This window comes from Malaya genurostris, chromosome 2, assembly GCF_030247185.1.
Source record: "Malaya genurostris strain Urasoe2022 chromosome 2, Malgen_1.1, whole genome shotgun sequence".
Taxonomy (NCBI): Eukaryota; Metazoa; Arthropoda; class Insecta; order Diptera; family Culicidae; genus Malaya; species Malaya genurostris.
In genome coordinates, this window is record NC_080571.1 from 295,772,781 (window position 1) to 295,789,196 (window position 16,416).

General features: G+C 36.9%; 1 protein-coding gene across 1 annotated transcript in view; it reads left to right on the forward strand.

The window, feature by feature from the left end:
- The window catches only part of LOC131430654 (paired box pox-neuro protein), a 132,783-nt gene that overhangs the window by 35,974 nt on the left and 80,393 nt on the right, over positions 1 to 16,416 (forward strand). Inside the window, exon 2 of the mRNA XM_058595778.1 lies at positions 7,390 to 7,471. Within this exon, the coding sequence (XP_058451761.1) occupies positions 7,459 to 7,471 (13 nt within the window). The 5' untranslated portion in view covers positions 7,390 to 7,458. The remainder of the gene's footprint in view (positions 1 to 7,389; positions 7,472 to 16,416) is intronic.

Consider the following 16,416-nt stretch of genomic DNA (forward strand, 5'->3'; position numbering starts at 1 on the left):
TATCAATCAATTCTCATCTTTTCTATTGGAGTCATTGAAAATTATGTTCCTCATCCGTATTGCAATGAAATACATACATTCTCGAGGAAAATATATCAATACACTTGGAAATATCTCAATGTTTTCTTAAGGGGGGCATATTATAACACTTTACCCTATGTCATTGGTCGAACCTCTGCAAGCGACCGCGCCAACGCTTAAATCTAATCAGAGACGCCACCCGAAGAAGAGTTGCGTGAAAAACTATAAAAGTGCGACACCTGGAAGACGCCTCAAAAACAACAAACCTCTTTTGATGATTATGAGGATTAAGACTTATGAATCATTTGTTTGTAACCGATGCCCTAAAACTCTTATTGATAGCATATAAAAACTGTTTAATGTTCAATTAAAATAACAATAAATAGTTCCATATTTGTTCATTTAAAATGAGTGTAGTACATATTTCGTCCAGAATCACTAGTGGCCTAACCTAGACTGCATTAAAATTATTTCTTTTATTCTAATAAATATTTTTTATAATGCGCAGCAAGTCAATCTAATTAGAAGTTTTTTATGATAGTCCAAACTTTCAAAAAAGACATCAATATTGAGAATATATCAATATAAACAAAAGATACAGGGCATATTCAAAAAGTGGTCCAACCTAGACGACATTCCCCTATTGTATTCGCCATTTTTATGGCAGTGCATAAAGAAAAAGTAGTAGTAGCTTCGAAGAAAGTAACATTCTTGTTTTATTTTTGTTTTAAATATGTCTTGCGACTCCATTATGTATTCGCAATATTCAAGTAAACACAAAATGTTCTACGTTTCATTTTCGTTATATTTATGTTGTGAAAACCAACCGACAGCAGTCTGGATTAATGCATAAATTGTAGGTTGTAATCTTGTTACTGCTATATCAATTCACGGGGCTACTCCGTTTGGCATAAGGTCGTTTGGCATGAAGGGTGACGGCGGGTCTTCGGCCGTCTTCACTTGAATTATCCATGACGAACAGAATATTGTGCTTGCAGTTTTAAAAAAAACTTATAAAACCGATACGCTGAGGAAGGTGTAAATAACATTCCGAAATACGTATCTGTATTATAACGTTTGATGCACTTTTGTGGAAATAGTGACTGTGAAAATAGTGACTTTGTGAGAGTGTAATGAAGTTTTGGGCCTAAGTTAGAAGATTGTTTCATTTTTGCAATGCACCTTGTGATTCCGGAACCGGAAGTCAGATCCAGATAAAATTCAGAAATTCTATAAAGGACTGTTTCATTTAATTCTAAGTTTGAAAAAAGCGGTTGCGAAGAAATGTGAGTTAGTATAGTTTTGAAGATTTTGACCTTTTTGCTGGTAATACCGGCACCGGATTTGTGTGGTTTTCAGGTTAAAAGAGCTGTAAACTAGAAGAATTAATTTACTATTTTTGAAAAATTAGATAATTTTCACATATTTTTATATAAAGGCAAACCTTCTAATTTTTAGTTTTTTTCATTCATAACCCTGTAATTCCGGAACCAGGAGTCAAACCTAAACCAAAACTAAAATATTTTTATGAGACAATAGTACCTTTCATTTGAGCCCAAATTTGTTATAATCGGTACAGGCACTTCAGAGATAAGTGAGAGCATATTTTGAGCAAATTTTTCGCATATGTTCCATTGTCATTCTGGAACCGGAAGTCAGATCCATACCAAATTAAAAAAATCCTACTGTACAATTGGACCAACCTTTCATTTGAGTCTGAGTTTGTGAAAATCGGTTCAGCTATCTCGGAAAGAAGCGAGAGCATAATTTTCTCTCTCTCTCTTTCTCACACACACACGTACACATGTACACACACATATATACACATATACACACAAGCATTTTGCGTACTCGACGAACTGAGTCGAATGATATATGACAATCGGTCCTCTGGGCCTCAGGTAAAAAGTTGGTTTTTATAATGATTGGTATGCAATGCCTTTCTATATGAGAAAGGCGATAAATACTTTTTGGTAAGAGATCTTCCCCGATTGATTACACTAAGGTCTCATTTCATACGGTTTTTTTATACACGGCCTTTTTTACACGGATTCCAGAATTAACACGGTTTTCATTTACGCGGTTTTCGCAATCAACACGGTTCCTGATGTAAACTCGCACAACTATGTCGTTTTTTCAGAAAAAAAATTACAAATGGACAGGTATTCTGTAAGAAAACGATTATGGGAGCTAATTTAAAGTTTGAAAGTCAACTAAAATCATTCATTCAACAATTCACGGGAGTTTTGACTGTCGTTCCATAAAATTATGAATCAGTTTTCAGATCTTGAATCCCTGTCGTAAATAACACGACAACGTCTCCTCCGCCCAGTTGTGGTGTATGATATATAGTCAGCATGGTCTTTGATATTATCGAAAATTTCGTAGAGCTCAAGAACTTGTCGGATTTACTAGCCTCTTCAACTCTTCATCATATCGAGCAGAACAGAATTTTATACTAATTTGAATTATATAGCTCTAGCAGTAAAATGGTCTACGCCGATGGAATGAGTTACTTCAGCACGACTCATAGTAATACCTTTTCTAATTTGATCCGAATTCATCTCTATAGATTCTTCCCCTCCAATTCTGCGTACTCTTCATCCAATACCCATGTCTTCCCACTCAGCTTAGTTAAAAATGATTACACTGTGGTCTCTTTTTACGCGAGGGAGACGTACGTGAAACGTCCAGATCTAGTGTAATTTAAAAAAAATGTGAAAATCGACTTTGGGACATATAAAAATTTTGAGACTTCCAAAATCGAAATTTTTTTTAATGCCGAAAAAAAATCGCGTAACTCCGGAAATCCGCGTAAAAAGAAACCCTTAAAAAACCGCGTAAAAAGAGACCTTAGTGTAAGACCGTTAGTGTTTACTACACATCGCACCTTCGGAATTGAAAAGAACTTTTTCTCTTGCTTTATTTGTAGTGAAAGTGTTTATGGGTGGTATTACCAGTACTTTTTAGTAGAACGTTCTAATTTGTACCAACGTATTATCGTTTTTTTGAAAACTCGTAATTCATCATACAACAGGCATGAGCCATTTAGATTAATTTGCCTACCAGACAACGCGACTCTTAAGTTTTCTAATTTTAACTTGTCATTCGTGCTAAAAAAATAAAACAAAACCTTGTCATCCAATGTATTTTATCAAGAATGATAAGACCCTTTTCGTATCTTACGACTGGTTTTTAGATTTCAGTTTTTATTATGTAACATTTTATCAAAAACAAAACAAACAAATAATCAAATCTACGGTTTTTGGAATTATTACGTTAAGTTTTCCACGCGGTTTTTTGCACGGTTTCCGCAATCAACCCTTCCACGACCATAAGATGTGCAGGACGAAATATGTCAGTACGAGACAATATTTTTGCTATTGGGCGTGTAAATTAAGAGAATATCACCAGAAAAACATAGCAGGGTGCAAAAGTTTCCTATAATTTCATGGGAAATATTGTTCCCTATGATTCTTAGAAATAAATAAAAGAATAGTTGGGTTTATTATATCGTAATTTAGTTTATTGCTTTAATTGCTTTAATTATCAGAATGGTAAAATAAATAGTTAGTTATGGCATTCTGCGAAACGATTTTATGTACTTGTGGACGTTGCTCATAACACATTTATTATGTGTTCTATTTTTATACGTCATTTTGCACAAACTTTTTTAGTTCAATAAAGATTGATAGTTTTTTTTTACTTATTCGTTCAGAAACACATTTGTCGAATTGAAAATAAGTTTTCTTTAACATTCAGTACATGAAATTTCCGAAATAGAAAAAAATTTTGATGCCAAAAGGCTTAGAATTGCATGGAACGTCTAGGTTTAGTGTCATATCGAAAAAATTTTTTTTTGAAAAAATCGACTTTTTGGGACTATCATTTCAATTGATTTTTTCAAAAAAATTTTTTTTCGAGATAACACTAAATCTTGACGTTTCATGCAGTTTTGAGACTTTTGGAGCGAAGGAATGTAGAAAAATTCTCTCGCGGTTCATGCATTGAGAGACTCGAATTCTTGTAGCATCTTCTACCGGATTGAAAATGTTGTATACAATATAGATAGCAATATAGCAGCTTCTGTCAAATTTTCGGCAATCACCTACAGTGGATTTATTAGTAATTGAAGAATCTATAACGATTTTTTTAGAAGGGAAACATATTTCCCTTGAGCGTTAAGGGGTTAACACGGTTTTTGTACATGGTACGTGTAAAAAGAGACCTTAGTGTATTTTCGAATAAATTTGCATAAAGCAAGCATTTTGGAAAATTTTCTGGTACTTATCCTGTAATGTTCGGCTTAAACGCATTAATTAAAGTTACAGAGGTTTCGCATTCCATCGTGTTTGAGACCATCGAATTCTCTTTGAACTCATACTAACAAACCGATACAAACGGGAAGGAAGATTTGAGAATGGATTTATTAAAGGTTAAACAAGGGCTTTTCTAGGAAGGGTCAAATATCATGACTGATTTGAAAATCGAATGCGAATTCAAAGGGTTGGTTACGAGTGTTTTGAAATTTCAATATTGATCAAACTTATTTTGGAAACACTAATTTAAACCATTTGCACCACACTTTATCTCATGTTATCCGAACCACTCGCGAAATTCCTTTTCAATAGAAACGTTTGTCTTTTGTTTAGATTGTATTAAACGCACTTCGTGTCAAAATGTTCCAAAATCGATTTAGCATATTTTTTATGGACCAAACTATTTTTACCGTTTTCATTCAATTGAATATAATCGAGAAATGGTAAATCCTACTTTCATAAAGTCATATAAAACTATTGAAAATAATCCAAATTGACTTCTACACTGCAAAACCGATTTTAAAAGGAGATGAACTTCGTCTTCTTTGTCCACATGATACTTAGCAAAATTGATCGCTGCTGTGCATCGCTAATCAAGATGCTGCTGTAGAATTGATAACGTGACCGAACACATCGTGGATCAAACCTTACAATCATTCACTCACTAACCTGTAGTATAAACTTTTTGTACAGTTTTCAGTACAGTTTCCTACGCAAAGAAACCACCCCTCTGTGGTTGACAGTCTGAGCTGCTGTCAACACCGTGTTAGGACTACGATGACGGTTGCCAGAAGTATCATCCAACGTACGTACGGTAGCCCGACGATAGTTCTGACCGATCTAGAACGAATAGGTATGACATATAGCGATATGGCGTTTAAAAACGCAGCTCCCTTTTACAAAACACCTGATTATGCAACACGGGCAACCGAAAGGGCACTGTGAAAATATTATAATTCCGTTAATTAACGCCTTTTAAGGCGCATAAATTAACATAACTAACCGCACCGGCCGAGGGTGTCAAAACACATCGGCTTACGACTGACGGATTTAGGAGCTAAGGTTTCGTTCTTAATGTTCTAGAAAATATGCGTACCCGCTCATAAAAGGTGAGTGAGTTTCGTCATTTTGGGTGGCTTACCATATTTCTGTTTGCTATTTTGGTGTTGGAATGAAACGAACCATAGTTCACGATTTTGTACGCTTTAACGCTTCCAGCCGACACCTTTGCGAGGAATTAAGATTCTAGCTGAGAAAACGGTGCGTGTTTAGTTTTCGGCACGAGTAGAATTCTAATCAGGTCCTGGAGATTGTTGTTTGTTTTCTGTTTTGGAAGGTATACAACACCATGACCGTCAATATCGCAAAACCCTTCGCGAAAGAAGAACAGAAAGCATGACTCGACATCCTGAACTTGCTCCGGGCAAGAATCCTGTACAGTTTCTTGATCTCGGGGGCATTGGGTACGAGTAGTTTTAGTAATTACCGTGCTTGTCAGTTCAATTTCATTGGGGTGTTTGGTTGGTTCGCGGTGTGGAAATAATTTTATTATTAGCACCATGCGGAGTTCGCATTAGTGGTTCCGCTGTTACGCCCACACGAAGTGTACACAATTTCAACGGTCTTTTAGGGGCTCATTAACACAATTGCTGATTTTCCGCAACGTTATACTTGTGAAACGGTTCTGACGGCGACGTGTACGCAGATTTGGCTTACAAATTCGCAATTTAGCACGAATCGCACGCTCGTTTACGTGCTGCTCGATTCGGTTAGGTATAAAGAATGGGATTGTCTTAATTTTACTCATATTTCTTCGAACAAATATGCTGAAGCATGTCATAAACTGGATTGCTAGGTGAATATACGAACCTAATCAAGTTTTTTGTCAATAAAAGTTTGTTTGTTCAGCAGGATTAGGGCGCTAAGCTGGTGCCTATTAAATCAGCCGTATATGAAAATGTATACGAATTTCTTAGCGGTTCCGCCGAATGAAAACCTGAGCAAATAGCATTAATATACAGGAAAACCATAAAAACTGAAGCCTAGGCAAACCGCGTAAATCCTTTTTTCGGCTTTGACCAGATTAGGAAACCCATCAGCAAACAGTTTCAAGTTTCACCTTTTATGATTGATTTACTCTAATTAATCATGCACAGGTCAACTGACCCGTGAATGACGAACGAATGGTCACTGGGCCCGTTATTTGGTGCGTATTTAGATCAGGACATGGTTATGCAAATTGTCGTCGGCCTTTTACGGACCGCTGCACAAGCCGTGAGCCATTCGAAGGTGCTGCTGCCGAGTGTTCCACGGATATCACCGGCAAGGATATGGTTGTTGAACCTTGACTCTTCATTAATATTTATCACCCACTGGGATTTTCTAGCTTTATGCATATCGTGAGCCTAATCAAGACTGGGCCCAACTCGCCTGGAAAGGAAAATGCGTTTTCATGGTGACCGAAACTAAAAGGCGTACTTCTGGTGGTGTCGGAAATGTTTGTCGATCAACGCGCATTGAGTGATGCGAATGGAACTGAAATTTGAATTGAGCGCAGCGGTGGGTTGCTTCATTCGTTAGGATAAATTTTACTTAAAATAATAATCATATTACACTCATATAAAATATTAGAGAGAAATACATGCCTATATAAGATTTCATTAACGTCTCTTACAGCGTTTTCACCAGGCAATAATAACACTAAGTATATTGATTATTTGACTTTGAGCTTCACTGCAATGACAAGTCGAAGACGGAACGTAAAGAAAATTTTGCTAAACGAGCAATTCCGTTTCATACGATTTAGAATTGATCCTATTCTGTTCTCAATACCAGGCCACCGTTCGAACTCAGAATCACGGTACCACCAGGTGCGGCATAGTTCAAAACCCGCTCAGAGCGTTGAAAACCTAATGATACCCATCAAATATCCATTTGAATAAATTAAATCAATTTACCATGCGTCCCCTCCTCACTGTAGTTGTTCAAGTATTCTGATAATAATGTTTCCCTTACATTTTGCTGTTTTGTGCTTTTTTCTCTCTTTCAGATAACCCCCACCGACGGGTTTTTCGATTACAGCAAGTACCCCATAAGTACTCTCGGTGCAGCAGAAGAAATGCCACACACCGGTAAGTGAAAACGATCGTTAGATTATCATCATAATTTTACTGGGTTAACTTGGCGGTCTCGCTCGGTTGCTTCGTGATATCGATATCAGAGCCACAGTGCAAGGCCGGAATCCGAATGCCGAAACCAATGCCGGTGAAGCGATTCGATGGCAGAGTTCAAATTAACAACGCTTGGAGGCGAGCGCCATTTCTCGCCCTGCTGGCTCTACCGCGTTTACTCCTAATCTTTTTTTAGCGCGATCGCCTTCCTAGATTACAGACTGGGTCCATAAAGAATGCTTTTCTATGCCTTCCTTAATACGATTTTAATATTGGTTTAGTGAGTTTTCGATTTGGTCCTCTCTTGCTGGTGTCGGGGGAGCTTCTGGTCGCTGCCGATGGGAATCGACCATAGCGTTCTCATGGTATGATTACAATCAACACAGAAGTAAAAACGAGTGAGCGAGGACCTGCCAACTCGCAACTGACGACGCCGGTAACCACGCTACTGCCGGCAACGGTGATGATGGTCATCATAATTGTGAAGTGGCTGCCTTAAAGTGCGCTTAAAGTCCGTGGAGAAATATGTTGTTGTTTCACCTTGCTCGCGGTACGTGGTTCATTAGGGCTCGATTGGATTTGCACTATGGGCTAGTGAGCAGACGAAATTCAATTGGGGAATAATCTCAGTAATATTTTTCAGTGATTAAACTTTTTCCGAATTATTCACTTACTCGGAAACTAATTTGGAATGAATACAATATGCTATCATTAATGCAACAACAATGATTTCATTAATACCAAGAACTTAAAGAAATCATTAGCAATGATTTTATGCGTTGGAAAGCTACAACAATAACTAATAAAAATTGATAGAATAACATTTTTTACACCATTGAATTCTACTATAGGTATATCACGTAACTATACACATTCAGTATGTATCTCACAACACTTTTAATAAAAATTGGTTTTGAACGGTACCATTACCGACCACCGACAATAAAATAATTCTAAAATTGTTGTTGCACTTACTTAACGGAAGGACGACGACTCATTTGACTCTGCCATGAGTGTCGAGAGATTAGTGATTGATACCGTTAATTGATTTTAGATTTGCTTTATGCAAGCAATTCAACCATTGGGTCAGTTTTGTCGTTTGGTGTGATTTTAATCTTCGAGCACACAGGTAGTACGTGAAAAAGTCATGCAATGTCTAATATATTTGTTATATTTCCTGGTTTACTTCCATTTCCACCTAGCTTTTCGGTTCAAATGATGTTTCACGCAATCTAAAAATTCGAGTTAAACAATATTCCTCAACCGGTCCAGTGGAAAGAGCTTGAAGAATTAGTGTGTGTCTGATATATTTAATCAGAAAAATCTTCCCGATATAGAAGATTTCCTAATTGATTTGGGATGGTATGCCCGAAATATTCGTTATTTAAGAAGAGACAATGCCTGTTGGGGATCGGGTCATTCCGCCTAAAGTCGTTTCGCCGCATTAGATATTTTTTCATTTTCACTTAATAAACGGAAAATACGACATACATTTGCCTGGTAGATACACCTATGCAATTGCTTTGATGCTTAGTAGCTAATAGTCAACAAGTTTTCTTGGGAACTCCGTTCTTTATTTTAAATCAATTCTAATTACGGTTTTAAGACGATTTCAGGATTCGGCGAAATGACCCTTTCGGCGAAATAGCATTTGGCGAAGTGGATTTTGGCAAAATGACCATGATCCGCCTGTTGAATTAACCGTATCGTATATTTGTCGATTGGCTGGTTACGGGTAAAAATCTGTGGCCTGTACCATGATTTTTCAATCATGAAATCATAAACCATGTCTTCTCATGAAATTTCATGAGCAAAATGATTGATATCATGAAAATTTTCATTAAAGGTGTGTTATTGTTCATGATATCAATTGTTTTGATCATGAAATTATGACTTATTATTCATGATAGGCATGATTCATGATTTCATGATTTTTAATCATGGTTCCGGGAATAAATTTTTATCCGTGTACAATTGCTGTTTTTGGTAGGACTGAAATAAATATTATCCTTGCAAATTTTAGATGTAAATACGCTTTACTTTTCTATTAAGCATTTTCAAAATTCGTCCGGTACAAGAATGAGCAGAACCTAATCGTGAATATCTCGAGTTGAAATAAACGTAGCAACATAATTCTTTCTCCACGCAATCAGAAATGTGATCAGCAATTTGTAATTAAATTTTCAACAGTGTGAGATAGCCATTAGTAACTCAAAAATTTTATTTTCGTCAACTTTTGGAAATAATGAGGAAAATTCATCACGTTTGCTTGCCTTTCTCGTACCTGAGACGACGATTTTGAGGTAATCGGAACAATATCAGCCCCAATATTCTACTGGATGAGTAAAAAAGGTAAAATTTGATCGAAACTTGTTCATTTTTTCTGGTGCCTTAAACGGAACTGGAACCGATCTTCCGCCAACGTCAGTAACTCAGCAGTCGCCGTAAACCAGCAGCAGCAGCCCAAGTAGCAATTAAAACTTGTTAAAATTGACATGTTTCACAATTGCTACAGAACGGTTATTCATGTCAGATATGTTCGACAAATGATTTTACATTTTTTTGTAACAAATGTGAAAATCATTCATATTACTGCTTGTGAAACCAAATCAAAAACCTAAAAGGATTGAATTCCACATCAGTTTATTTAACTGATTCTACAATAAGTTCATTTGAGCAATTTCATTTTCGGTTTCTACTCAGCAAACATTACTGCTATGAAACATATCAAACAAGAAACTTGTTGCACATCATACAAGCAAACTGCGCTTTTTCAATCGCACAATCGTTGCGAGAAGAGTGAAGAAATACAATGCGAGACCAATGTTTGCTATTTGGGAGGGAACTGAATTTTTTATTAAATTCTAGATTTAAATTCAAAAACTGAATTCTGGTCCACCTGAAATCTGAACTTAATTTCAAGTTGAGAATTTGACTTCAGCTTCAGAATTCAGTTCCTGATTACAGGTTCAGAGCTTCAATTTTAGAATTCAGTTCTTGAACTAACATTCTGAAAGTCCTAAAAATGAGTTTACTTTCATAACTCTAGAACTTAATATTTATGACCTGCAATGGCTTTACAAAATTGTTAATAAGTGTTGGTTACAATGAAGAATACTACCGCTGATTAATTCCAGAAATTTAGTAAGGAAAACCGTTTATTCAGCACGGACGGAGAGACCTGTTCAACTTAAGATTGTTTTATTAAAGGTGGATGGATTTGTGTATGAATGATAGATTTTGCGTATCGGAAACTGTTAATTGTACAAGAACGGAGTCCAAGAAGAAGTTGTAAATCGAAGAAAAACAGCCAGAATATTTTGTTGAAAATTCGAAAATTAACTAAAATTTTATAATTTTATTTCAAATTTTTTTTTATTGGGTACCTAAACGAACCCAATCTTGCCGCTTTGTCAATCTCTGTAATTGATCTGCTATTTAGTTTAATCTGGCTTCGAGCACTGTTTCTCGATTTACCTAGGTTTATACGCAACATTTTGTAAACGTTTACTAAATCAATTAAGAGGATAACCGGTTTTGGCAAAGTGCAAATTCATGTTTTTACTTATGTTTACATTTCGTTTTCGACTCTCAGATCATTCACAGTTTGTGTCAAACTGCTAATGACACATCGCAGTTGAACATAAACCGCTGGGCAATCGTAAAGATAATGCTACTTGTGAAACACTTTAATTTTGTGTATAAGTACTATGTCTTTACTGATTTACCGAACGTAAACCAATGGTAACTTTCAGGTCGTCAACATCAAGCTGTTCGTATGCAAGTCAAAATGGATTATGGTCGAGGTCAGGTGACTTCATCTGTTCCCGAAGCATAGGAAAAAGGGGTCAAAAACGTCGGAATGAAACTCGCACTGATTTCTCAGATATTGCTTGACCTATTTCACGAACTTAAATTCAATTGATAGGTGTTATTATCCCGTATGACATTTAATTTCATAGAGATCCAACTTCTAGGTCCAAGGTACATGGTTATGAGTGTTAAAAATTTCAAACTAGAAGTAACGATGTTCAAAACTGTTTCAATTTCAGAATCTTGTTAGTTGCCTCGGTTCTGGAAGTAGCGGTCAAAAATTCCATTTCTTAACGTTTACTGCCATGCAATTTCTGTCACACATGTCTAGGGCCTTCTTAATTAACATTTATAGCGCACAACAATCCACTAGACTTGTGATGACAGATTTTGAGAGGTGGTCCAAGATAGTTTCCTTACTCTTGATTAGTGAAGAACAGGAAACATCTTCTAAATTTATAGGTCATATTAATTGATGACTATACAAATATTTATGCACGCTAATACTTGCTTTTCTCAATGATGTGTTTTAGTCTTGTTGAGACATAGAGCCACCTAAGCTAGTTTTGAATTTGATCAGTATCTAATGGGGAAAACAAATTGAAAATAAGACATGCGAATGTAACCAGTCACGTTCCCAGAGGCGAAGGGACGGGTGTGGGGGTCCGAGGGGCCCTGGCCACTCCCGAAATCAAAAACAGATATATAATTATTTAGAAGGTCTCAGACATGTGTTACTGAAATAACAAGACAGTAAACGTAACGAAAAGTAATACAATAGCAGTTCCGGTGAAAAAGTTTAAAATGCTTGTTAAAAACACGCGTAAAAGGCACACCGTGAATTAGGTACATCAGTAATCTTCAGTTAGATTATTCTTTTTATCTTTGGGCCCCTCCCGAAATGAAATCCTGGGCACGGGCCTGAATGTAACAATGTAATGAAAACCACGAAAGCGTTACCGCAGAGACGAGACTCGAATCCGTAGCTAGCTCCTAACCGGGGAAATGATTTTGCCAATTAAACTACCCTGGATATGAAAACACACGAAGAAATAGCATAATTGACTTACATTTCTGTTTTGAAGAAGTCCTCTCAGAGAGTACTATGACAATCTCAGAGAACAGACATCATGATCTTTCCGACCCATTGAGTCTCCTTTGAGGTACTTGTGCCGCTTGGAAGAACTCGTTCTAACTTCAGTCCATTGCCGGTTAATTCTGCTCCGGCGTATAATAATGGATCCAACCAAACATGTATTCGAAGTGCACTTGCGTTTGTTTTTTTTTTGTCTTGAACAAGTATGTGCGGGATCCAGAGTCAGGATATCTTTCTTATCTGCAGAATCTTCCTCAATTATGGCATACTAGCACACCTTTTTTCCGGTCATCTAGTACCAGTTTATGTATTTTTATTATTATTGTCGTTTATTGTACCCCCGGTTTTATTCTCCATTTTATGTAGTTTTGACACTATCAACTGCAGTGGAGTCTCGTCCATCGCGAAACTCTTAAAACCGCTGTCCAAACATTTTTATTTTTTCTGTTTCTGATTTCGGGAGAAACCAGGGCCCCTCGGGCCTCCCATCTGGGTACGTGCCTGAGTTTATCTATGAATTATGAGTTATTAGTTTTATGACGCCGTATTCTAATGCGATAATTTAGTGTAGAACTCGAATTCTGAAATCAGTATAATGAACTAAAACCTTAGAAATCATACTCTAATGAAAAGCACCGCAAATCGCTTTCAAAGAAATTATATTCAGCAAAATTACTGGACAGAGCCTACATGTTTTCAAAATTATGACATCTGAGTTCGCGTGCAGAAAACCTAGCCCGCATCGAAAAACGGTAATGTTCTGACACGATTTATCGAACAACCAACTGTTGGATATGTGATTCAACAATATGAAGATCAGAAAAATGTAAAAACGAACAATGAGATAGTGACCACGGACAAAATATCGCGTGGAAGCAAAAATAAGCGTTTCACGTTTTTTTAAATAAATTTAAAGATAATTACTTAAGCTGATTCAACGAGTTTTGTGCTAGAAGGTAATCAAAAAAGCAGTAGAAACACCTTGCCGAAAGTTGTATGAACTACATTTCAAATTACTTCAAAAAGTTCTGGAATCTTTCCAGAATCACAGTTACATACAAAAAAAAAGTTCTTGGTTCCGTCTTATTTAAACATGATGGACGAAGTGAAATCTAAAGAAATTCAATAGAGAAATGCTGAAGATCCTAAAATTTTGGTTTTAGTGACTAGTAGCTACAAAAAAAACGTTGACAAAAACTTCGTGCTAAGACTAAAGGATAGATTGAAAAGAAAAGTACACTCAGCAGCAGCTGAAACTGAATCTGAATAATTGAATACAGTATTGTGTAGTGAACAATAGACCTCGAAAATGAGTGAACCAAACGAACAAAAGCTACCGCCGACACGAAAGAATACAATTGTTGTTGACTTCAGGCACTGCAAAATTCGACCTTCGATACGAGAACTTGAAGGTTTGCTTAAGGAGCAAATGCAGCTGGACATCAAAAGTGTGCATTTACTTCAATGCAATAAGACGAATAATGTTGTTTACATCCAGTTTTATAAAGAGTTGGATGCAATTCAATTCGCAAAAGACAATAACAATGTGCACTATGTGGAACACGAGAACATTAGGTACAACATTCCAGTATATATGAGTGCTATAGAAGTGCGTGTGCATGATCTTCACTCGAGCGCCACCGATTATTATATTCGCAAAACTATGTCCCAATACGGAGAGATTCTCTCTATCGAAAAAGAAAAGTGGGAGAATTTTTTCCCCGGTATTCTAAATGGCGTACGTGTATTACGCATACACTTGAAGAAGCCTATACCTTCTTATGTGATTTTCGGTCAAGATACAAGAATTCCGTGCAAATCACTTGTTACCTATGACAATCAGATGGCCACATGTCAGTATTGTCAAAAAGCTGTTCACTACGGTAAGCCATGCGATAAACTGGACAAGGAGACAACTACACCAAAGGACAACAGTGCTTCCGTCACACCAACCCAAAGCAATCCCAGTACACCTGTGACAGTCACCAACAACAGTGAAGCATCCACTTCAACGAAACCATCCAACGTATCCCCTATAGAACAAAGTGCATTAACTGCAGTGAACAACTTACCATCCAACCAACCAGCAACTGCAAACAATGTACAACAAGGCTCATCTCCAGCAACTAGCAATGAAACCAACAACAATACCATCGATGTGGCAATGGATGACGGGACGAACCACGAACGAAGTGCCCCTCAATCCTCGCAGTAGGGAAATGGAAGCTCCTCTCCCCCAAGAAAAAGGGTGACAACGAGATCCAACTCAAAAAAAAATTTATTTAAAAAATCGGCTCAATCGGCCACGCAAATAGGCCTGAATAAAAAATATCTTTTAAATAAAAAAAAATTACGATAATTAAAATAAAATACATAAATGATTGCACAGTTAGTGCCACGCCAGATTAAAAATGTATTTTAATAAAAATACCTATAAAACTGATATCACTGTAAATGGAAATTTAGCCTTACCATGGTGACCGTTAATTTTCTGATAAATAACTATACTTCGTTGATATGGAAACTGATTTATTATGAATTCGTTGGGAAAAGGGGAAACTGCGAGTAGAGCGAGTAGAAGTATTCGGTCTAGTATGAAAATTTTAAATATTCTATCTAAGTTCAAAACTTGAAACACGTGTGTCTTACTTTGGTTACGACACCCTGTAGTCTTGGAATCATAAGCCGGACTAAATTCTATAACATGCCGTAAGATCGTATTAAAAATTCGGAGAAAATTTATCGTTTGACATTGACAAAACACACATTTACACACACACACACACATTTACTGATATCGATCAACTGAGTTGAACGGTATATGGGTTGTAAAGTCGTTTTTCACAGTAGTTTTCGAAAAAGTTTACCGAGATAGTACTAAAACCTGCATCATTTTTCTAACCCCTTTGTCAACTCAGCAACTCTGCTATTTTAGGAACACGTTTCAGAAAGCAATCCGATAAAATTTCACTGAACACGTCCATAATACCTTGCACGGCCGGCTAAAGCACAGCTTATATCACTTTTTTGTATCTGTTTTATTCATTGCATTTTTTTCAACTTTTACTGGTTGACCTCGCTTTACAAGCCACCATGAACAGGTATCATGAACCAAAAATTTTACTTCGCTAGAAACACATCAAGCTACCAATTGACATTTGTCATCAGTGAGCAGACGACCGACTACTATAAAGGTCTAATCAAACGGACTGACTTTTTTTGGTTTCCGTAATGATGTAGAGACAAAAGAGTTCATAACACAGTCCAGAATAGTGAGTGTAGCGTGATTTGTGAAATTAGGTCTGCCAGCTGGGAGTAAAATGGGTCGAACATGAGCAGATCATCGATTAGCAGAAGGTAATAGATTGGAGTTCTATCGAGGTGGTGTACTTAAGAAAAATCAGTTTCTCACTGTTTCATTCATCTACTATTTTCTCTCGATTTGTTTTTCGTTAGGTAGCAATAGAGTAGACTCTTTGCTGCAAACAGTAGTTGGAACAAAGTTCAGATAACGCAGCGTGATGAGCTATACCGCAAAAAAGGTGGGAAAATTCTTTAAATATATTCATTTTTGCCTTTTTCCATTGCATCCCACTGTTCAGCACTCGTGATTCCCACATTACCGTTTGCTAGTGGCCGTACGCAGTCTGCAACCGATCGATAATCGGTGCGATCCACGTCAGAGTAAGGCTATCATCAATATCAATTGCATTTCATGGCGCTTTGCCTAATACGTACGGGAGGTTTCCGAGTTATCTTTCTTGCATTATCCTTAATGTTATCCGCTAGCAGCAACCTGTGAGGTGAGCGAGCATATTAAAATGAGATTTCAATAACTTCCCGGCAACTTGCCGCTCCTCGTCCCGATTGTTTGATCTTGCAGTGAACTGGTTGAAATTAATAAATGATAGAGTAAAAGGCTATGATCGTTGAACCGCTTCTTTCTGTTGCTGGTGGACATCCGACACAGTTTTGTATCACAATGTTTAGTGTATCC